At 44.7% G+C, this 23,735-nt stretch overlaps 2 protein-coding genes and 1 long non-coding RNA gene across 25 annotated transcripts in view; all 3 read right to left on the reverse strand.

Moving 5' to 3' along the window:
- The window catches only part of Ipo9 (importin 9), a 49,593-nt gene extending 37,991 nt beyond the window's left edge, over positions 1 to 11,602 (reverse strand). Inside the window, exons 1-5 of one of the 15 annotated variants that reach the window (XM_087580799.1) lie at positions 11,392 to 11,581; positions 7,300 to 7,410; positions 6,309 to 6,379; positions 565 to 626; positions 275 to 361 (exon numbers count right to left, since the gene is read on the reverse strand). Coding sequence is in view for 3 of the 15 variants with exons in the window: in NM_001107180.1 (NP_001100650.1) it covers positions 275 to 361; positions 565 to 626; positions 11,392 to 11,554 (312 nt within the window). In the remaining 12 variants the exon portion in view is untranslated. 15 annotated transcript variants of the gene reach the window in all.
- On the reverse strand, positions 1,585 to 6,379 carry LOC148001630 (uncharacterized). The gene is made up of 2 exons (XR_015635967.1): positions 5,574 to 6,379; positions 1,585 to 3,642 (listed from the first exon to the last, which is right to left on the reverse strand). It is a non-coding gene; the product is annotated as an uncharacterized LOC148001630 (long non-coding RNA).
- Positions 11,603 to 15,889: 4,287 nt separating the features above from the next.
- Nav1 (neuron navigator 1) overlaps positions 15,890 to 23,735 on the reverse strand; it is a 253,346-nt gene continuing 245,500 nt past the window's right edge. For 8 of the 9 annotated variants that reach the window (XM_087581658.1, XM_087581657.1, XM_087581656.1 and 5 more), the window contains one exon: positions 15,890 to 23,000. In XM_087581658.1, coding sequence (XP_087437784.1) covers positions 22,905 to 23,000 — 96 coding nt within the window. In that variant the 3' untranslated portion in view covers positions 15,890 to 22,904. 9 annotated transcript variants of the gene reach the window in all.

Below are 23,735 nucleotides of genomic sequence, written 5' to 3' on the forward strand. Positions count from 1 at the left end.
GAAGTTAGTAATTTTAATTCTAATTTTGGAAACTAAAGTAATTGAGTGTTCACAGCTAAATGTATCAAATGCTCTCGTGGCCTGCAGAAGGGCAGAACTGGATCTGAACACAGCCCATCCTGATGCTCACTTGTACCACAGCACTCATAATGCCACCCACCAATCCATTTTCTTCCTAGTCTTGTTTTCTGGGATCAGGAAGTGTTATATTGGTGCTGAGTGTCTTAAGGCTGTCTCTCCCATCTTTGTAGGTAGATTAACTATCAGCCTTTACCCTTTCTGTAGTTTCCGGAGGTCTGAACTTCTCTGATTGGGCACACCAGTGAGTTTCCACATACTGTTTCAAGATGACTGACGCCAGCTGGGAAGACAATAAGCCGTCATGTGCAACAAGAGATAGGACTTATTTTCACATATAAAAACTACACGTATGGCTTGATACATTGCATCTAATTCTGTACAAAAATCATGTTTTATACATTGTCCTTATTTCTTCTCCTTCCCCTAAGAAAGTTTCTGAGTTATTAAGTGAAGAGAAAGTCCTTATCAATTGAATGGACTTACCTGACGGATGGCCAGTGCCCCCTGAGGATCTACAGTCAGCTCTGCCAGGTGAACACCAAATTCTGAAAAAGAAAGTTTCCTGTGAATCTAAGGGTATTCATGAAAGCCACAGCACACCTCTGAGCTCTAGCCTTGAAGCGACAAGGGAAGAGCTCAAGAAGAAACCTGGCCCACTGCTCCTACAGCGCAGCAACTTCATTAACTATGACATTAGATTCAAGAAAACCTGGCTCAACAGGCTTACCCTAAAAAACAAAACAAAACAAAACACCAGGATTTTGCCTGGCTAGTCCTGAACAGGATCTTCCTGCCTGCCCCAGCTTTCCAAGTGCTGGGATCATGGGTATGAGTCAAACACTTAACTAACAGTCTTGAACTGCTTATTGAAAGTGTGTTATAAACTCTCACTACCAAATGAAAACAGACCCACTTACATTTGCAAAGTAATCAGTGTTTTATCGAGAATATAAGGTCAGGGCTGGAGAGATGGCTCAGTGGTCAAGAGCACTGACTGCTCTTCTAGAGGTCCTGAGTTCAATTCCCAGCAACCACCTGGTGGCTCAGAACCATCTGTAATGGGATCACAACCGTCTGTAACGCCCTATTTTGGTGTGTCTGAAGGCAGCTGTAGCACACACATATACATAAAATAAATAATTATTTAAAAAAAAGAATGTGGGCCAGAGAGATGGCTCAGAGGTTAAGAGCTGACTGCTCTTCCATTGATCCTGAGTTCAATTCCAGCAACCACATGGTGGCTCACAACCATCTGTAATGAGATCCAATGCCCTCTTCTGGTGTGTCTGAAGACAGCTACGGTGTATTAATAAAATAAACAAATCTTTAAAGAAAAAAATGTAAGATCATAATTTTATATCTCACAATCTAGGATTGCAAGCCAATATAGTTGCCGTCAGTCACAAACACTGAGATGGTTGTAAATGTAAACAATACCCTACAATTCTAATTTAGCATGAAAAACAAACATCTTTTTTTTTTTTGGTTCTTTTTTTCGGAGCTAGGGACCGAACCCAGGGCCTTGCGCTTCCTAGGTAAGCGCTCTACCACTGAGCTAAATCCCCAGCCCCGAAAAACAAACAACTTAATAATGGTTTTCTTTGCGACAAGAGTTTCACTGCACAGCCCTGGCTAGGGCTCATACAGAGCTCTCAGCCTGCTTCCTGACTGCCAGGATTAAAGGCATGTACAACCCTATCAGTCTTAACAAAACAAAAAATTGATTATACATGGGAACATCTGACATATGCCAGGTTAAATAAGTACAGTATTTAATTCATTAGCTAATTTTTAATTAATTAAATCATTTTTTTATTAATTCATTTTCTAGACAAGGCCTGGAACTCATTAAGTAAATCACGTTAACCTCTGCCTCCAGAGTGCTGGGACTAAAGGAGTGTGCCACCATGACCAGCCAGTATTAAAGCTATTACTCAGATTTCTCTCCATGCATATTGATCTGAATGAATGTATGCGGCCACATGTATACACATACCAGTGGGAGCTAGAAGGAGGCATTGGATCATAAGATTCCTGAAGCTAGAGTTACAGGCAACGTGGGTGCTGGGAACCAAACTTAGATGTGGTTCTGAAAGAGCAGCAAGTGCTCTTAACCACTGTGCTATCTCTAGCCTTAAGCATTAAAATTATTTTTACTCATTTCTTTTTTTTAAAAACCTCTTTAATATGGTTGGTAGAAAATTTAAAATTTTATGTCACCCAAACCACACACTACTGCCCCTGCCCCTCTAAACAAAGCAAACAACCCAGCAAGGTCTCTAGATTTAGGCAAGTTTCAGTTCAAATACTGAAGTCACCACACCTGTCCTTGGGTAAGTTATTTATCCTTTAAAGCCTGGTTTCCAAATCCACAAAGAAAGAATGTGGTGTCAATATAACAAACAATCCTATGGAAATTGATTTAACACACACATGTGGTTAGCATGAACCTCTCACATTGTAAAGACTGTACGATTTTGTTACTTATTTTTATTGCCCAGCTTTCTGTAGGGTTAAAGGGAACTCACCTTGTTTCTTCTAGTAGTTCTAGGACTTTGTTTTTTACATTTAGGCTCTTAAGTCACTGGGGCTTGTTTTTCTATATGATACAAATGGTTATACAGTTGTCCCAGCCCCATTTAAAAAGTCCCACCAATGGGCTGGAGAGATGGCTCAGCAGTTAAGAGCACCCGACTACTCTTCCAGAGGTTCTGAGTTCAATTCCCAGCAACCACATGGTGGCTCACAACCATCTGTAAAGAGATCCGATGCCCTCTTCTGGTGTGTCTGAAGTCAGCTACAGTGTACTTATATATAATAAATGAATAAAATATAAAAAAAAAAAAGATGTGTTTAAAAAAAAAAAAAGTCCCACCAAGCCAAGTGTGGTGGCTCACACCTTTAACCCCAGCACAGAGGCGGAGGCAGAGGCAGGTGGGTCTCTGAGTTCCAGGAGAGCTGGGCTACACAGAGAGACTATTTCCTCTCCTTTTCACACACTGCCTTTAGTGAGACGGTGTCTTACATTGGCCATGAATTGGCAACACTTCTCCTGCCTTGGCCTCTTAAGAGTTGGGATCACAAGCTACCAAGCCCAGACCATTTGTTTCTTTTTCTTTTGAACAGTATCTAACTGTGTAGTTCACGGTGGCCTTGAACTCAAGAGTCTCTTGCCTCTGGCTTCTTACCAGCTTAATACTATAAGTGTGGAGTAGCAAGCCATCAGTGTTCTTGCATTTTGACTGGCCTATCACATAATGCCAGATGCAATCTTCCATTTGCAGATTCATGCCAGTATACAAAAATTGTACCATATTTTGAAGTATATAATATTTGCAGAACAGGGATGCTCTTGTTTTACTCAGTTTCCATAGGTACTTGTGTAGAATTTTAAGACTTTCTGTCCTATAACTGCCTTTCTAGTTATGTGTCTGTGCTATAGTGTTAATTATAGAAACTTTATGCAATGTTTAAATGTCTGTAGAGCGTATCCCTTTTCTGGGAGTTCTTCTTTTCTTTTTCTTTTCTTTTTTTTTTTTTTTTTGGTTCTTTTTTTCGGAGCTGGGGACCGAACCCAGGGCCTTGCACTTCCTAGGCAAGCGCTCTACCACTGAGCTAAATCCCCAACCCGGAGTTCTTCTTTTCAATGCTATTATTAGTTACTCTTCATCCCATGTCTTTCTATACAATCCCTACAATCACCCTGTCTAGTTTATCTATGCTGTCCTATTGTTTGAGCTAATTACAGTATCTTTCCAGTTTGTTCACATGTAATGCAGACTGGAGAGATGGCTAGGCAGTTAAGAGCACTTACTGTTCTTCCAGAGGACCCAGTTTTGATTCCCAGAACTCACAGAGCAGCTCATAACCTGCTTTAATTTAGTCTTAGGGATTCAGTGCCCTTTTCTGGTGACTGATGGTACTTCATACACATGGTGGACAGCCATACATGTAGGCAAAACATCCCCCAGCACACACACAGAAAACCCACAGTGTCATCTAGAGGAATGACTCTCACAGTATCCTGTAACAACAGATTCTTACAGTTCCTGTTTGTTTTATTCCAAGTTATCTTTTTTTGTTTTTCGTTTGTTTGTTTGTTTTAGTTTTTCAAGACAGGATTCCTCAGTGTAGCCCTGGCTGTCCTATACTTGCTTTATAGACCATGCTGGCCTCAAACTCACAGAGATCCACCTTCCTCTGCCTCCTATGTGCTGGGATTAAAGGTATGCACCACCACCTCAATACCTTAGATGGAAGCTGGGCTTCTTGCCCGGCAAGTATTCTTTTGGAGAGTTAGCCCCCAGCCTCTCTAAGCTGCAGCTTTTGGTCCTTTTCTATGGCTCCCATCCTGTCACTCATGAAGAATGAGACTGTCTATAAAACCATGATAAAATGAGCTTTTCGATTAATACATGTATTAAATGTTTAAAGCACAAACACTTAAAACCTTCAGAATCATCTCTATGGATACTGAAATTCACTCTGATTCCTATGATTATTTTGGTTAGTTCAGATCCTGGGAAAATATAAAAGCCCTCTTCTTGCAATAGAAGAAACAGGTGTATAAACCCTAACATGTATGAGTCAGCTTTTAGAATGGACTTTATCAAACACACACAGGTCATTTACCATCTAAGAAGACCCTTGTTTTGTTTTTGAGATGAGGGTCTCACTACTTCTCACTCTGTAGGCCAGGCTGGCTTCCAACTCAAGAGATCTACCTGTAGTGCCTCCTGAGTGCTGGGATCGAAGGTGTGCACATCCTCGCCCAGATGTTTTGAGACCTCTTAAGTGCTAATGTTTAGGTTTAATCTAATGTGAACTATCTCACTGGAACAAAGTAAAATCCACTTTTAAAAGAACAGGTAGCCAATAAGACAGTTCAGCCAGCTAAGGCACTAGCATTAAATCTGATGCCTGAATGTGACCCCTGGAACCCACATGGTTAGGAGAACCAACCCCAACGAGTTCTCTTCTGATCTCCATACCCGTGCCATGGCACAAGCCCCATCTCCATAAATAAATGAATAAGATAGAAGGAATACTTCTAGTAAAGTTGCAATTCAGATACTCAGTGTGATAAGAGACATTAACCTGACGCCTTGAACCTGAACAGTCTTGGTCTCCTGGGACAGGGTGAATCAGTTCTAGTATGCCACGAGCAACGTCCTTCAGAGTGACCTACAAACATATTCATAAGCTACTTGGAACACACCGGACTTTCTTTTAAGGTGCTATTTAAATAAAAAATTTATGTGGGTATTAAAAGTTCCTGGCAAGAGCTTAATTTTTGCATCATTCCCATAAGGACAAGCTAGATTGAGGCAAAAAATAAGCAAAATACTCAATCATACAGCATGAAAAAGATACTGAGGAGTGGGGGGTTGGGGATTTAGCTCAGTGGTAGAGCGCTTGCCTAGGAAGCGCAAGGCCCTAGGTTCGGTCCCCAGCTCCGGAAAAAAAAAGAAAAAAAAAAAAAAAAAAGATACTGAGGAGTAAGACTTTTTGAGAAGGTTTGGAAATTTGAGTTTAAACCTAAAGCTTGAATAAATTTGAAGGAGCATTTTTGCAATGAGAACATCCGTGTTCATGGTTCTAGGTGATAACAAGGCTTAGGAAGGGAAAGGGTATGCATGTCTCTCATACCCAGGAACATTGCACACAGGTCTGGGACCACTGAGGTCCCTGACACTGAATGGAGATTGTCAAGACTACTTTCCAGAGAAACTTCTGTGGAAGGATTTTTGGTGTCTGTGCCAGGAGGAAGCAGCACTCAGTGAAGATCACAGCGCTGAGAACTTCTCCTCCACTGTCCTAAGGTAACTGTGTTTGGGAACCTAGCAAATACACAACTCACACTCCGCTCAGCAGCTAGACATAGAGGATGTGGAGAGCAGAGATTAGCCTTAGGTTAAGATCTATATAGAGTGCCTAAGAGCAAGTCAGCCAAGAGTCTCCACCTACACGTATTTTAAGATGAATTTTCCATAAAAGTTTATTTCCTTCACCTAAGAGAGAAGGTTGAAAGTTCAACTAATATGAATGTCTGTTTAAGAGTCTCCTGGGAAAGATGAGCAGACTAACTTGGCTAATTAAGACAAGATTTAAAGAAGAGCAGACAGAACAGCTTCACATTTTGGAGGAAATAGCAGATTAAAGAAAGGGAATTTCTGTGGAAACTGCATAGCTCTGAGGAAAGCATCTTACCTAAAACTGTAACTTACACCAAAGTTGACGAAGGCCTGTGTCCAATGATGATGGCGGTATGCTACTGACAATGGAGTCTGCTAGAAGGCTAATGCAGAGAAGGAAGACAGACTGTGATCAAAGAGCAAACAAATAACCAGCTGTTGAGCTCACTGGCAGAACCACAATCAACACAGTTGTTTCTTCAGAGGGCTGATGTCTAACCCAGGGCAGAGAACCCCATCTAAGGTATGGAACCTCACTTGAAGACCGGTACTGACAGAATCTATACCGTTAACTTCTGAGAAAAAAAACAAAACAGAAACAAAAACCACAACTAAGTATGTCTGTTTAAAAAAAAACAAAAAAGCAACCAACACTTTAATGAAAGCAGGGAAAACACAAGAGACACATACACTGGACTTTTGTTTTGCTTAGAAGAGTCTGATTCAGATTAAACTAAGATTCAATCTAAGATATTGAACCAAAGAACACTGTTATGGGAGCTATAGGAATTCCTAGAGCCGTTTTGTCAGGAAACATATTTCTCTTAGCTCCCTCTCCGAGGTGAAATAGGCACAGCCTTCTTTGGTTAATCGAGACTTTACTGGGTGCCTCTACTACAAACAGACATCCTTTGAGCTTTCTAAGGAACCCTTTGCCTTCTCTGACTTTCTAGTCTCATTTTCAACATTAGACTCATTTTCTAGTCTTTTGGGTGTTTGTTCTCTCTTTCTGGTGATCTTGGCCCCACTTCTCTTATCCTATTTGGCAACTAACATCTGCGTAAACTTTGACTTAGAAGGAAAAATGTAAGAGGGTAGGGAGGATAAAGGATAAGTTAAGAAATGCACACTACTGTTCTTAAGGGTCTATGAGAGAGACAAGAAACCTAAGGGAGATCTGGGAATGGAGACATCTGTCGGAAAGAGTTTTAAGCAGCACTCTGGCGAAGCCCCTATCTCTCATGGGGATAGGTAACCACCACAAAACCATTACTTAAAGGGAAAAGAAAACTCTACCACTGGCCTTTTTCCGAGCGTGGCCGCCTTCCGCTCGGTTCAGTGCCCGCCACATGCCCAGGAGTGCGTCTGGATCCTTTCGGGGTGCCCTTCGCAGGTGGACAGTGCTTATGCTATACTGTAAGAAAGCCAGAAAAGTGCCCATGAGAACCAGAAAGCATTTCCAGCCAGCAGGATCTTCTGTCTAGGCATCTAAGATGGGGAAACCATCAAACATAACCAAGCAGCATCTGAATGCCAGGGAGTCATCCATAGCCTCTGGTCAGTGCAATGGTGGGAGATGAAAAGATACCATGTATTCTCTGAGAAGGAAGGCAAAAAGACTGGGCTGGGGCTATAGCTCAGTGATAGAATGCCTCCCTGGCTAGAATGCATAAGGTTCTGGGTTCAACCCTATGCACAGAAAAGAAAAAGAAAGAAAAAGGAGAAAATATAAAAACACTTAGTTGAGGGTAAATGGTGTGTGCATGTGAGGCTGCGTGTGCATTCATTTCTAACAGATAAAAATAAATAGCAAGAGAGAAAAAAGACTAGGTCTGAACCTAATTATTTTTACAAAAATCTCAGCGGTGCTAGCTAGAGAACATAGGACTGTACATGGAAGTTACTCATCCCAACACTTAGGATGTTCTTCTTAAAGAGAAGTCAGAAAGTAAAAGAGGAAAGAATTCCATCCTGAAATATAAGAAGATATTAAATGATTAAGAAGTAATTAATATGCCAGAAGCAAAGAGGTGACATTCTGAAAGCAGTCTTACCATAAGCTGAATTAAAAAAGATGAGAAGGGAGGAGGAGGAAAAGGAAGAAGAGGAGGGGGAGGAGGAGGAGGAGGAGGAGGAAGAGGAGGAAGAGGAAGTTGTTGTTGACAGACATTAAGATTCGAGTCTCTCATCTATGCCCATGTTAGTGAATGCTTGCTACTAATGAAACAATTACAAGAACATGCTAATAAATAAAAAACCTTTTACTTTTACCCTATGTGGATAGAAGTAAATTTTCACAAACTCTCCTCATCAAACTCAAACTCTCAATCCTCTTGAGAAAAGGGGACAATCATCTGCTCAATACCACACGACACAGGAACTCCAGACTTTCCAGTACTGTCCCACTCAGCTCAGGGCTACAGCAACACCGGTAAGGTCGTAAATGGCATCATCTCTGTGGCATTTCCTCCTCCATGACTGATAAGGAGGCTTTCTAGGTAGCAGGATACTTGCCTAGTATACACAAGGCCTTAGATTCAACCCTCGACACTAGAGGGAAAATTCTATTTCTGATATAATTTGGCCAGAACTCCTTCCTTGCCCTTCCCTCTAAGAGGTAACAAGTGATGTGCCTTTCCCCCACAAGTTAGAGAGCCTTGCAAGTAATGTTCAGCTGGCAGCTAAGAAAGGCACACACCAGACATTAATGAAAAATAACAAGGCACACAACTAGCAGTGACAGTGTACACCTTTAGTCCCAGCACTCAGGAGGCCAAGGCAGGGGGATCTCTGAGTTTAAGGACAGCCTGGTCAACAGATTGAGTTCAAGGACAGCTAGGAAAAACAAAAAAGCAAAAACCTAAAATTTTATAATCCATGTGGGTCCAGTGTCTGATGTTTATGTGAGGCAATAGCAAATGGCTCACAGCGGGAGGGTAGAGGGACTAGATCTGATAAGTTACTTGACCCTGTGCTCTATTGACATAGAAAATTACCAAAACACAAAAATAAGACACCAACTCTCATAAACTTCAGATTGTAAGGAAGATGTTTTAAATGATCAGAAAGCAAGGCTCATCCTTCTGGGATAAAACTAGAACTGAAAGGCAATTCCAAGGGCGCAAATCATTTCTTCAGTCATTTGTAAGAAAGGCTCCTTATTGGGGTTGAGGATTTAGCTCAGTGGTAGAGCGCTTGCCTAGCAAACACAAGGCCCTGGGTTCGGTCCCCAGCTCTGAAAAAAAAGAAAAAGGAAAAAAAAAAAAAGAAAAAAGAAAAAGAAAGGCTCCTTATTTTTTGTCCCACTGAGATTTTCATTACAGGGACAATTCCCTGACACTCTAAGAAGCTCGTGAACTCCTCCTAGGAGACCAGATGCTGTTGTTTCATGTACAGAAGGGCCACAGCTAAGGAAGCTGTTAGCTTACGTTTAGAAGGTATCTCAGAGAGCTAGCCAGTATGTACAACTGGAGATGCCTGTGACCCAATGGGAGAGATTACTGTTGAAGACCACTCCTGGAAAAGTCTTAAGGAATGAACCACTATCCTCTAACTAAAAACAGGTACAGAGGGGGACAAGACTATTTTAAAGCCACTGAAGAGTCCAATATACTATATTCAACTCCAGGTTTGATCTAACTCTAACCGCATTCTATACTTGAGTCATATGCCTCACTACTAGGCCACCATTCCTGTTATTCTATCAGAGCTTACCCCCTGCCTCACAGCATGCCACTCAGCACATTATCAGTAGGTTATGGGGACAGGAAGAATTGAGGTGGCCTTTACCAGATTATTCACCAGTGGACTAGTTCAAAATTCTGTACTTTTGATCTCAAGACCCCAAAGGACAACAAGAGTAGGCGACAAGAACTTCAAAATGATTTCAAGAAGTTTATAACTGATTTTGCCGTAGAGGAGGCCATAGCATCTGGCCAGAGCTGGAAGAAGTCAGAGCTACTGTACAGTTTAAACATAAGCCCGCCTTTCACAGCAAGGTGTCAATTTGGGAGTTAGCTCAAACACTGGGTATTACTCATAGAAGGTTTGATTAAGGATCGGTTTGCATCAGATCCAGCAACTAAATGCAAGTAACAAGTTTAGTAAGGTTTCTGCCTATCAGCTTTCTTTCCTTATACTGAGGGAGCAGAGGTATGAACTGTAAAGTCAAGGAACATGACCGGGAAACCTCAGGTCAAGTTATGTGTTGCTTTCCAATGGCTTTCTCCCATCCACGGCTCCTTCTCTTAAGAGAGTCTGGTATGTTATAAAACTACACCTGGCCTTTGAAAAGTCTTTAACCTATTAGATCCCGAATCCCAATAGTTCCAACAGAAGGGAACTTTCCTTCAATGGTTGGGTCATATAAAAGAATATAAAAACTAAGTTCAAAGGAGGTCCCCCCACCACATCCATTTCTTTTCAATAAAAATAAGTCCCGTAGGAGCATTAATTCAAGGTTTTGGGGTTGGTTGGTCAAATATGGAAACAATCTCCCATATTTCTGAAGAAGCCTAAGTTTAAGGAGCAGTGAAAATATTCCCTTGAACTTGGGGAATCTGAGGATCTGGAATTCCAAATCAGATAGGTTTCTTACATAAAGACCAAGGAGATTTTACCCTTTTTCTTTGTAAAAAAAAAAAAAAAAAAAAAAAAGGCCTGCTGAAAGCCCACTAAACAGGAAATTAAAAGAAAACGTCAAATAGTTTCTTCTCTAACACTTTAAAAGGACATAATGGAAGGATGAGAACAAAGAATCTAAAACAAAGGAAAAACCGTTCCTGTACATAGAAATGCACAGTACTCAATAATTGCCAGTAAGTCTTTAAAAGAAAAATAAAACGGAAAGGATGGTCGGGAAAGTGATGCATCGTATGCATCGAACTGAGTTGATTTCTAGGAAAACAAGAGGTGTCTGAACAACTAGCCAGATTTAAAACTCTGATACGGAAACTTGTTTGATGGTGGCCGCCTTCTTAAGGGCCTTACCTCTCGCACTTCTCTAGCTCCCTTCCTTGATCCCACTAGAACCGAGTTGGAGAAGAAAACGGCAAAAGATCTTGTCTTGGTCTCAAATATCCAGATTGCGCGACATCGACAGCACCACGTCGAACTCCATTTCTGTCCTCTGCAGAACCCAGCCACTATCTATCTTTTCAAGTCTTCACCCACCCCATCCCCGCTAAGGCTCCACCTCCCCGGACCCTCTCGTTTCAGACGCGCCACCCTTCTTCTAGGACTTTCACGGCCGCCAGCGGCACCCCCACCCCCGTTTCCTAACCCACTCCTGACGCCCACCTCTCTCCTGGCTAAGGATCCCCAAATCCCTGTGGTCAGCGGACTGTGCGGCCGGCCCTGGTCCGAGCCATCCTCGTGACGGTCCCGCCTCACTCACCCTCTGTCACCTCCAGCACCTTAATCTGCTCCTCTGCAGCCGCCCGCACCTCCTGCACCGGGGACAGGATCCCGGTGAGGGTATCCACCAACGCCTCCTTCAATCCCTGTGCCACTGGACCCGGCAGCCCAGAAGCCGCACCAGCTGCCGCCGCCGCCGCCATCTTTCCTCCCCTCAGCCCGCCAGCCCCGCGGCCGGGACCCGCCACCGAATGACGGCTCCCGCTGACGGCCAATCCGCGAAGCCGCGCCTGCGCATCTAAGTAGGCGGGAGCGGGCGGGGGGCGGGGATAGGTCGCAGCCTCCCGAGACAGCGCCTTCTGCTGCCGGAACCGAACGGCGCTTTGCGGGCCAGCACGCTTCGGACGTATATGCACACAGAATTCCCATAACGGTTTGTAGTCCTGAAGTCGCACGCGCTGTTAGCAAACGCGCTTGGAATAAAGGCGTTTAACCTTTATTCCAACTGGGCAGCTCAGTAGAGCTGACCCCGATGGCAAGGGAGCCGGGTAAGGTACCCCCGAGGGCGTGGGCACAGAAGGCCCTGCCCCTTGTCTGCAATGGATTGTAGTGGGCACGGAAGAGATGCCTTTTCCCCCGCTCCCATCACCCCTTTCCTCCAGCGTTATTCTAGGCTCAGATTTAAGACGTGTTAGGACAGAGGTCCAGCTTTAAAGGAAGGGGATCAGAATAGCATCTTCCTTAAACCAACACCCCTCCTCTCAATTAAAAACTGCAATGATTCAATTGGGTCCGTTCATACGTTTTAGCTTTAGAGATCCAAAGACGCTGAGGGAGAGGACAGGGAAAAGGGGACATGCAGAAAAACTTAAGTGAAATTGGCAATGGGGAGTGGTCACTTTAGAAAAAGCCAGTTTTCTAGCTTTTTAGCTTAGATGGACCCAATGTCAAAAAGTGGCTGTCTAGGAGAGAGTGCCTACATGTAAAGCAGCCTTTCTCTAGAATGATTTAAGAAAAAAAAATCTACCTATTTGTCGTTATCTTGTTTTTGAGACAAGATCACATGTGGCTCAAACTGTCCTCAAACTTGCTCGGTAGCTGGCACTGACCTTGAATTCCCGGATTTTGATCTTCCTGTTTTCACCTGCCCCACTGCTGAGATTACAGGTGTATATATGTGCCACCACACACGGCTCTAGACTGATTCTCTATGTGACTACTCAGTGAATCCCGCAAATATATAACATTACTTAATTTTAAAAAAGTGTTGGGGGGGGGCTGGGGATTTAGCTCAGTGGTAGAGCGCTTACCTAGGAAGCACAAGGCCCTGGGTTCGGTCCCCAGCTCTGAAAAAAAGAACCAAAAAAAAAAAAAAAAAAGTGTTGGGGGAGGCCAGAAGAAAGACAGTCAAGCACCTGTGGTGGGTGGCACTATGATGAATGAATGTGTGATGGGAAAGAGAGAGAATGTGGTGCAGATGGAGGAGAAACCAAGCTGAGGGGTTCATACACTGTAAAGAGAGGTAGAACTAGGCTCTACCTCTAAAGGCTGTGAGGAATAGGGGGATATGAGGAGGCCATGCTGAGGTCCTGGCCCCGGCTGCTTCCAAGGGCCATGTCTGGGTTCCTGGTCCTGCTGCAGCTGCCGTCTGTGTCAATGTCTGTGACCTGAATTACCATCAAAGGCAAAGCAGATGTCAGTGATCTGGCCTGCCACCAGAAACTGTGTCAATATCTGAGGGTCGTGCTGCCAGGGGGAGGGGAGACATGCTAATCTGAATGACTGCACTGTCACTTGATGCCATGGGGACATCTGGACCCATGCTGCTGCCAGGGTCCACATGTCTGGGTCTGTGGTCCTATGGCAGCCAGATCTATGTTGACGTCCCAGACCTGTGTTACCACCAAAGGTCATGGAGATGTCCCTGGTCTGGACTGCTACCTGAGGCACTGTGCTGAGCTGACCCTGCCCCTTGCCTGGGCAGCAGAATAGAACTGACCATGATGGCAAGGGAGTGGGTTAAGCTAGCCCTGAGGGCGTGAGCACAGAGGGCCCTGCCCCTTGTCTGCTGTGGATTGTATTGGTCACGGAAGAGATGCCCTTCCCCCTACCCCCCACCCTTACCCCTCTCTCCTGCAGCAGGGGGAGAGCTGGCCCTGTCCTTCACCAGCTGTAGCACTTAGGGCCCTGTACTTTGCCTAGGCAGCACAGTAGAGCTAGCCATGGTGGTGAAGGCACAGGTGAGTCATTTGTGAGGCTATGAGAAGAGAGCTGAGGTCACTCTTGGCTGTGGCATTGGGAGAGCTACCTGAGACAGTACTGGAGCGCTTACCCTGGTGGTGCAGGTGAAGGACAGCTGGGAGGCTGACCTACTCAGCTACTTCTGGGCCCAGATCCAGGGCTTTTAATTGGCTCACCCTAACATCTACTCCATCTATGATCTGCTGGAGCCATGAAAGGCCTGTCCTGCAGATCCAGAGCTGCAGGATCTCCTTGACACAGGGCAACAACAGGATATCTGAGAGGTAGATCCAGTATTGATGGTGTAGCAGAAGCCAGAGGCCTGGAACCAGACCCAGTGACTCATTGCAAAGAACGTTTGCAAGTAAAGATTTGTAGACAAAAGGGTGTACTGTGTGACCCACTATTTCCATGACTAGATGTTTGGGTTTTTCTTGGTTTTCTTTTTTATTCTATTTTATTGGGGGTGGGGAGGTTGCAAGGGCAGAGGGCAGATATGAAGGGATGGGGAGATGAGTGGGATTGGGGTGCATGATGGGAAATTCACAAAGAAACCAATAAAAGTTTTTAAACAGTTTGTGTGTGTGTGTGTGTGTGTGTGTGTGTGTGTGTGTGTGTGTGGTGTGTGTGCGTGTGTGTATGTGTATGTGTGTATGTGTGCACATGTACACGCAGTACACTCATGCACGGGCATATTCCTTGGGATACCTGTAGAGGTCAGAGAACGACTGAGTGTGAAGTTTATCTTTGGTCCCCTTTATTTCAGAGTGAACTCGGGTTGTCAGATGTGGTATTTTACTGCCCCCTGAGCCATCTAGTTAGTCCAGCATTCTTCCCATCACCACCCCTCAGGGAAATTATAACTGGAGGGCTAAGGGAGAAAGAGTACTTTAATATGGCTAACAAGGGTAGTCACAGGAAATGGCCACAACAAAGACTCTACCCAGTAGAGCAAGTGGAGGAGATTAGAGCCAGGGATTACAATGCAGGCCACGCGTTGCCGGAACTCAGAGCAGGTATTTCTTGATAAGCTGCTAAGATTTAGTGTCTTAGATGTGCATACTTTGTAGGAACATTTCTCTTATTCACAAATGGTAAAGGAAACTAGCAATTCCAAAAACAGCCCAAGACTGTGGTTGCTAAACTGGTGACGACTGTAGTTTAAGTTGCCTAATCTGAAAATTCTTTAAAAGAACATTTGCAAGGAGTGCTCTAAACCCATCTGTCACCTCCTGTATCAAAGGGGGCCAAGGTAGCCTGTGTTACCATGGTGCTTTCAGAGGAAGAGTGCCTCTTGATTCTGCAACTCCATAGTGGAGAACAGTGAGGCTTATTTTCTGCCTTACAGTGGCCAGAGAAACTCAACTCCATTACAATAACTGTCCTTTTAGGTAAGTTCACTTTTGCCCCCCAAAAGAAAATGTTTCTCAACCTTCCTAATGCTGTGACCCTTTAATAGTTACCTTGTGGTGATCCCCAATTATATTTTTGTTGCTACTTCATAACTGTAATTTCACTTACTGTTATAAATTGTAAATATCTGATATGTAGAATATCTGGTACTTGACCCTTGGTGAAAGGGTTATTCAACCCCCAAAGGGGTCTTGGCCCACAGATTGAGAACTGTTGGTCTAGAGGATGGTGCATTTTCAACGTTTGCAGTGGATGGAGGACTCAAGACACACACACCCCTGCCCCCAGAAGTTGGAAGCCTTGATTTCTGGTGAGAGAAGCTGTCATAGTACCTGACATAAACTAGAATTACCTGGGAAGGAAGAACCTTAATGTAAGAATTATCTGCATCAGACTGGCCTGTAGCCAAGTTTGGGACCCACTTCTTAATTGCGAATTGCCACAGTGGGAGCCGGCCTACTGTAGTTAGTACCATTCCCCAGGCAGGTGGGCCTAGGCTAAGGCCAAAGGGGGCAGTCCAGTAAGCAGCACTCCTAAGTGGCTGTGGCTTCAACCCGCCTCCTAGAATTTCTGCCTTGGCTTCCCTTTATAATGGACCTGTAAGATGAAATAAAAACCCTTTCCTCCCCACGTTGCTTTTGTTCATGTTATCTGCGGCCTGAATAAAGTAAGCAACTGTCCACAATGTACAAGGTGGGCTTCTCTCCTGCCCACAAAACAGAAGTAAAAAGACTCCTGCTTATTAGCATTTGGTCAGGCGTTGACAAGCAGGTGGGGTTTGCTTCTGAGTTAGGCAAGTGGCCACAAGCTATCTGTCACTGTATACCAAGCGTTAAGATAAACGAACACAGAAACCAAGCAGAGAGTGGGCTAGAAAACCAGAGAACAGTACAGGAGATAACTTTATTGAAACGCAAATGGCAGCGAACAGATGAATTTTGCTGGATAGAGACATGCCTCGTAGACAGAGGACCCAAGGAAGGGTGGCCTCTGTGGCGATGGAGGAAGGCCATTTTCGGCTGGCCAAGGCATGGATTTAATTTTCAACCGATTTTCTTTTTCATTTAAAATGAATTACTGAGGGGACAGCCCAGCTCTCTTCATGATTGTTACCGCAACTATATACAACAATTTGCTTTTCGGATTCAGTTCTGCCTTTTCTACATCAGGTATAAAAGGGGACAGATTGGAATAGGCGAGGGTCAAATGAGAAGAAAATAAGACAAAACACACAGACACACACACATATCCTGGATTGGGATTTTTCTACCCAGTAAGTTTTAAAAAGTGATCATTCTTGCCCATCCTCCACCTGAGGAATGCCATGCATTTGAGAAACAGACTCTTACATGAGCAGTGCTGCGTAAAACAGGATAGGGAGGGGGAGGAAAGGAAGCCAGCAGGGCCTGGAACTCGCTATAAATTTGTTTTGTTAAGAGCAATAAACAGAACAGCACTAGGAAGTGGGGGTGGGGGGTGCAGCAGAGCAGTACCGGAAACTGGCAGCAGTGTGGGAGTTTGCTCTTTTTTATCTTCCTTCTTAGAGAAATGCCATGGAAGCAGGATGAGGCCACAGGAGCTAAGCAGGACGAGGCCACAGGAGCTGGGATGCAGGGAAGCAGGATGAGGCCACAGGAGCTGGGATGCAGGGAAGCAGGATGAGGCCACAGGAGCTGGGATGCAGGGAAGCAGGATGAGGCCACAGGAGCTGGGATGCAGGGAAGCAGGATGAGGCCACAGGAGCTGGGATGCAGGGAAGCAGGATGAGGCCACAGGAGCTGGGATGCAGGGAGGCAGGATGATTGTAGAGAGGATGATGTAGAGAAACAGGATGGTGCCACAAGAGCTGGATGGATGGTAAGGAGGGTGATTTTAGTTAAATGTTTTACTCTTGTTTTCCTTGGACTTTAGTCCTTCCTTTCAGTGCTTAGTCCCTGGGCTCTGGAGACCCAGTACCAGTGATCTTTAATACTCTACACAAAAGTGCTTTTATAGAAGGGAAACTGAAAATTTTGAAACAAAACTGCTTCTAACAGTCTCAGCTCTTCATGGCCACATCAGCTAGTTTATGAGTTTGGAAATCTATGAAGCTCTTTTGGGAAAAAAATTTTTTTAAATAGAGGATTTTATTTTGTTCTATTTGCTGAGTACTATATTTAGGTCCTGGTGTGGGAAAAGGCAAGGTTGAACCCAAGTACGCAGATACTATATTTTCACCATGCAGAGCTCTCTCCTGTGGGCTGAGCGCAGACATGGCTTCTGGCATAACTAGAGCCCCACAGCTGTCTACCGCTCTAGGCAAGGAGGGTCTGGCTAGTTTCTCTGGCTAGGCTCTCACACTCATCAGAACTCTTAGCCACTTAAAGAAGGGAGAGGGTTGTTGCCAGGAGAACATTTCATCATAGAAATGCAAATTAGATTTTTATTTTACTCTTCTTACACTATAATCAGAAAAAGAATCCTTCAGAACAGCAATTTGGATGAGACCTCCAACATGATTCCCCCCTTGAAGCCCGGTAGTTTGCCAGGTTGAAGTTTCAGAGGCAGGACGTCTCCTACTAGAGGCTGCACTCAAACAGGAAGCTGCAGAGCTTCCCTGACTTCCACCCCAAAGCACATATTTTCACTGTGAACTCCCAGAAACCTAAGTACGAGAAAAGTGACTTTGAAATGCTATCATTTGAATTAGACTGTACATGCTTCTTATTTGGGGTTTTCAAACATCAAACATCTTGGAGCAAGGGCTCTCATGCATTGGACTCACTAGGACTGTTAAAAGCATTGCCGGGCTCTGCCACAAAGATTTGACTTGGTAAGTCTACGTTAGAGCCTGGGAATTTTATTCCTAACACATTCCTATATGCTGCTGTTTCTCGCCTGAAAACATCCCTTTAGTGCCACTGCTGTATGGAACGAAAGGTTGAATCAAGAACCAGGGATTTCCCCTTTCAGGATCTCATGTCAGAGAATGTTCCCTGTGGCACAATCATTAAGGAAAACGGCCAGAACACCAAACCAGAATGAACTAACATAAATAGGTATACCTTTTAACGGTCGTTTTCTCCCTGCGGTTTCCAAAATCCAACTGCTCTTTCCTTCAAGGCTCTGCTGCTTTCCGGTTTACTCTGTCTTCCCTACATTGGCACGTGCTCCCAGGGCTAGAGTGTATACCAGTGTATCCTGGGCAGTGGGGAGAGCCAAGCTGGTGACCCGGTTATCCCTGAGCAGGTTGAGGATTGATAAGGCTGACTCAGTTATGAAGAACAGTGTCTTCAGGCTTTGGCCATTTGTAACATTTTCTGGGCCTCCTTGTTGGGAACTCTCACGAATAGTTCATACTACAGAGTGTATTACAGCTGAGCCTAGTGATGCAGGCTGAAATCCCAACTACTTGAGAGAAGCGTGTGTGTGTGTGTGTGTGTGTGTGTGTGTGTGTGTGTGTGTGTGTGTGTTCATCAGATTCAAAGCTTGCCTGAAATATTTAGTGAATTCAGAGCCATTATGGACAACTTAGTGAAACTTTGTCTTTAAAGCCAGAGTGAAGGCTAAAGATAGAGCTCAATGATGAAGTACTTGCCGAGTATACGAGAAACCCTAAATTCAATGGCCAATACTAGAAGAAAAAAAGGGCACCAACAACTGTTGGCACACCTATCTTATTCACCTCTATTAGCCAACCTGTTGGCACATCCATCTGATCCATCTCTATTAGCCAACCTGTCATACCAGCTATTTTAGTTCTTACCATGGGGTTGTTGGTTCGTGGAATCCATTTACTAGCTTCAGTTTAGCCACTGTGCAGGACTATGGGAAGAAAGGATAGAGAAAGATGCCGAGCTTTAACCATCTGAGTCACTTCAACACTTGAACCCTGGATTAGATTCATGATCAGCACAACTTCCTCTCCCAAACCCCTCTGCCATAAGAGATCACTAATGTCATTTGGATCACTGTAGCAGGCATGCACTCTCCGTGCACACACTGGCTGCTGTGAATGACTTCCATCTGGAATGATGGGAGGTACTGTGAGGGCCTGCTACTCCTTTCCCTGCTTTTCTGGAATAGGACAGGAAACAGTTCATCATCAGAGTCCCAGAAGGGGGTGGTACTCCTCTGAATAACGTGACTCATCTTTAAGAGCCATCAGGAAGGAGGTGGATATGTGAAGTCCACATAGACTCTTGCAAACTAGAAAAGCCACACAGCACAAAAGGAAACGGGGAGGGAAAGAAATCATTATTTTGATTTATGTCCATCAGTGTAGACAGATTAGAAGGTTGGTAACTCAAGACCCAAACGTTTACCAACCAAGAAAGGTTTTCTTGTGGGCTCTCTCTGTGGTCTTTTACCCCATTCTCCTTCCTTGCCAGCCTCTACCTTCCAAACGATTGGACTACATGAAAGACACTGGAATAAGGTTTTACGGAGACAGAAATAAGCACCAACGAGTTACCGGACAGCAGGTATCAAAAATAATAATGTTCCACAAAGCCCCAGAAGATACAAAAAACAAACTGCTCGTGTGTGAGAGGAGGACAGAGACGGAAAGATGCACAGACATCAGGTCCCATAGCAGCCTCCAATACCTAGTATTTTATTTTAGTGCTTAGGCAGGGACTGAGAAACAAACACACTGAACACAACTTATTGGTCTTCATCCCCAAGTTCAAGGGGCACTGGCGAGCCTCTCCTGGAGCTGGGGCTCTCCAAAGGTTGATGGTCTTCACTAGCCAACTTTGGTGAGGGATGGAATAGGGAGTTGGAAGGAAAGGGAATAGCAAAAAACTGCAGAATTAGATAGGTTGGGTTCTTCTGAAGGTGCCTGGAGATTGGGAATCTAGCTGTGGGACCCAGCTTTTCCTTTCTGAGGAGTCCCAGTAGTCTCAACCTAGAAGCAAGTGTGTAGGTTGGGAAGAATGCTGCGAATTTGCTCTTTGCCATGAATTCTCGGGCAGTGAGGGGGAGCTCAGGCTTTTTGCTTCTTAGAAGTCTGGGTGAGCATCCCAAGGGGTTATAGCACCATGAGGAGGCTCAACCTTCTGCAATTGCCACAGAACCATGAACCCTTTGTAGAGATGGTTGATCCTACTGTGAGGGGCCCAGATGTGCAACTGTAAACAGGGTCCCAGGCTCCAGAAGGAAAGTGGAGGCTTCAAAGAGCACTTCACTAGATGGCAACACACTTCCTGGAGGACAGCTATTTGAGGCCTGAACTAAATGCAGCAGTCAACTGAGAGAAGAGGGTGTTGGATCCCAGGAATAGAAATGAAGTTACAGTAGGAGAGGCCTCCAGACTCAACCTGCTGCAGACCCAAATAAAATTCTTGATGGTATCCATGGTCACCACAGAGACAATCCCTCCGGAGTCTGAGGCAATTGGAATGGAAGAAGGCATTTCTTACTTTCCTTCTTCTTAAGTGGCCAGTAACATCCATGTCAGAAGGCACTGACTGGGCAGCACCAGAAAAGAGAGTGAAAGGCTCAAGCGTTAGGATGTTAGCAAAAGTCCGAGCCTTGCCACGGTACTGGAGCTTTGGCTAGGGTTCAGAAGAGACCTATGTCCAAAGTAGGCCTATCCAGTCTTCCCTTCCTTTGAAGTTGGAACACCCAGCTCTGGGGGGCCTTCTCATTCTGCACAGCAGAGACCTTAAGGCAGTGACTTCAGCACCATCTTCGGACAGCCAGCCTCTTCCCACCACAGAATTGCATATTTTGCAGCTGAGTTGGGGATCTTCACAGCTCATGGAATTAGCAGCAGTAGCGACAATAGTGTCCAGAAGAGAGGACCCTGTTATTCCTGGGGCTACCAGAATATAGAAGCTTTTGCTGGGGGTGGAGGGGGCACAAGAGGGACAAGCTAGATCTTCTTCAGGATCGAAACAAAAATAGACTGTTAAAGAGTCAGATGCACGTAACTCCTTGGTGGGGTGGAATGTCGGTCCAGGTTTATTTGCCTACAGAATCTTGGTGTAGCTTACGCTAAGTCTGGTGCTACTTAGAAATCTGAAGAGCATACTCTTAGGTCCAGGCTATCATTATATATAGCCCTGAACTGCAGAGTGCTGACACATTAGCCCATGAGGAAGATTCAACCTGGAATCTGGTTTCCAGAAGCGACAAGTAATTTTCCCACTCAAGACAAGCAAGATTCCATAATTCTTCTGGCTTCACTTAAACTGATCCCCAATCTTCTGCCCACAACATATTGGAGATCTAATCAAAGGCTCCTTTTGACTCCTTGGGCTTCCCCTGCATTTCTCAGATGGTTTTCAAGGTCCAGATAATAAGGGGGTGGTTACTTAAAAGGAGGTTAACATTGCCTCCTAGACCTTGAACTTAAGGACCAAGTCCTGTCTTTTTTGTTTTAAAACATAGTGACTAGTATTCAGTTAAATACTCAGTAAGTGCTTGTCAAACGAAGGAGTGTGGGTTAGGAAGAGGGCAATTTCTGCAAGACGTAGATCTCTTTGGAAGGCAAATACTGGCCACCAAGTCGAACTCCTCGAGCCTTTTATTCTGACCTGAAGCAGCTCACATAGTTGCTTCACTTCTTGTGACTATTCACCTGTCAAAAAACAAATAATAAAGACTAGCTAGGGGATCTTGACTCAGTCAGGCAAAGTGGCTACCATCCAATAGTGCAGTGAGGGCCCTAACAGGCCATAAGACAGGCAGGTATTTCCAGTATTTTGGTTTTCCTCCCAGTCCACGGTGAAGCTCAGGGTAGGTCTATCATGCCGGAGGGTGGCAGTTGAGCTTCCAGGTAGAACATGTGCTTTCTCAAAACGAATCAAAGAGACTGAGTTCTTTTTCCCTTACTACTATGAGCCAATGTTTCTTGTCCCATATGAGCCCCAATGATGCCGGAGACAGTGGCATGGCAGGGGTCTGACTTGTACCAATAGTAATGGAATTAAATTCTCCAAAGAAAACCCACTTGGAAAGCAAAACTATCCCCTGGAAGGAAACCCGAGTATCTCATTGACGTGAGAAAACTGGAGGGAGGGGGGCAAATAAATAGGCAAACGGAAGGAAAAAAAATTAGAAATAAAATTTAAAAGTTAAAAAAATTAAAAAGTAGGGTTTATTGACTTTCATGCGCGTTCAATTAGAGGGCAGAAAGACAGCTCGTGGTCTTTCTCCGAAGGCTGTGATGTTACTCTTGTGGTTTGGTGACATTTTAGGTTGGCAGCCATCTTGCAATGTCCTCTATTGTCATCCAGAAGGCAAGATCTGGCAGCTGTCTTTCCATCTTGGCATCTGGGTCCCCTCCTTCCAGCATCATCTTTTCCACTGACGTTTTTTTACCTTCTACAGGTTGATTAACACATATATTTTTTTTTGTTTTGTTTCTGTTAAACCACATGCTTCTTTTTTCCGGGCTCTGGCCAGATCTCTGGGGGGGGAAGGTTGTTGGCAGTGTTGACAGGATTGGGAAAGATTTGCAAGAAAGTCTGTAGAGCTTCCTGCCTCCCTTAGATTTCCCCACACGTGACTGTCTTAGAGGTGTTCATGAGAACTGGCTTGAAACTGCTATAGTTGTTTTTGTTTGTTTGTTTGTTTTTATGTCTTCCAAATCCCTCCCCAGAAAGCCCAAGAGTTTGTAAGTAAAACAAAACTTGAAGAAAAGACCCAGAATCATCTTTTCTCCTAAGTCGTGAGAGGAGGCCAGCACATGTATTTAAGGGGCACGAGTTCCCAAACTCCACCCCTCCAATTCCTACTAGGAAGTTCTCAAAGGTTCAGCACCGAGAACCTATCCCTCCTCCTGCCCTCCTCTTCCCTCCTGTTCTCTTGGCGAGGCAGGTGAGCCAGAGCTATGAAAGAAGAGGGCAGAGGAGAGCTAATGACGCTGAAGCCAGCCTTCTGCCATCCAGGGTGACAGTGACTGCTGGGCCCTCAGAGTGTCGCCTGGAGGTTGGGGTCCAGGATAGTCTCTCGATCTGGCGACTCAATGTAGTTGGCAGCTTCTTGGAGCTTCAGTAGCATGGCCATCTGAAAAGAGGCAGACATGGGTGAATTCGAGAGGGGGATGCTGGGTCCTGCCTACAGGAGAACCCAACTCAAACCAACTAGCCTAAGCCTACCAGTCTATATCACACCTGATCCTCGGCGTGACTAAGAGCATGGAGTTTAGAGATGGTTCATAAAGAAGTGACAACCGCCTCGATCCGGATTGTAGCCCACGCACGTGGATGTGACCTGGGACACCTTGGCTATGGGAGCTGCCATGGGTGCAGAGGATACCAAAGAATAATACTTCACATGTTTCAAGATGCACTCCGGGGAATGAGAGAGGCCCCCACCTACCAGCTTAGACCAGGAGCAACGAGAGAAGTGCTGTAATTGGCCCTGGACTCTTGGAATTCCTTTGCAGTAGATTACACCGCAACAGCTAGGCTCTGTGCTACCCCCAGACGCTGTGTCAAGTCTACCACCACCTCAGTGTACGCCTCTGCTTTTCTGTTTTATGGTTCAGGCTTCAGCTACGTGAGAGCCTGGTTGGTGCTACTCATGCTACTGCCAGCCTCTTCTATCCATGTTATTAATCAGTCTTCCCATTAAGAGAGTATCTTGATGGAAAACGGCCATTTACAACCTTCAAAGTCCAAATTTAAGTAAAAATATATTACGACTTAACGGGAAATACTTCCTTCTGGAAAGGTGCAATGGCACACAACTGACCTGTGTGTTAAGTTTCACCGCATTCTGCTAACTTACCCTCCTCCA

Source organism: Rattus norvegicus, chromosome 13 (assembly GCF_021556685.1).
Source record: "Rattus norvegicus strain SHRSP/BbbUtx chromosome 13, alternate assembly SHRSP_T2T, whole genome shotgun sequence".
Taxonomy (NCBI): domain Eukaryota; kingdom Metazoa; phylum Chordata; class Mammalia; order Rodentia; family Muridae; genus Rattus; species Rattus norvegicus.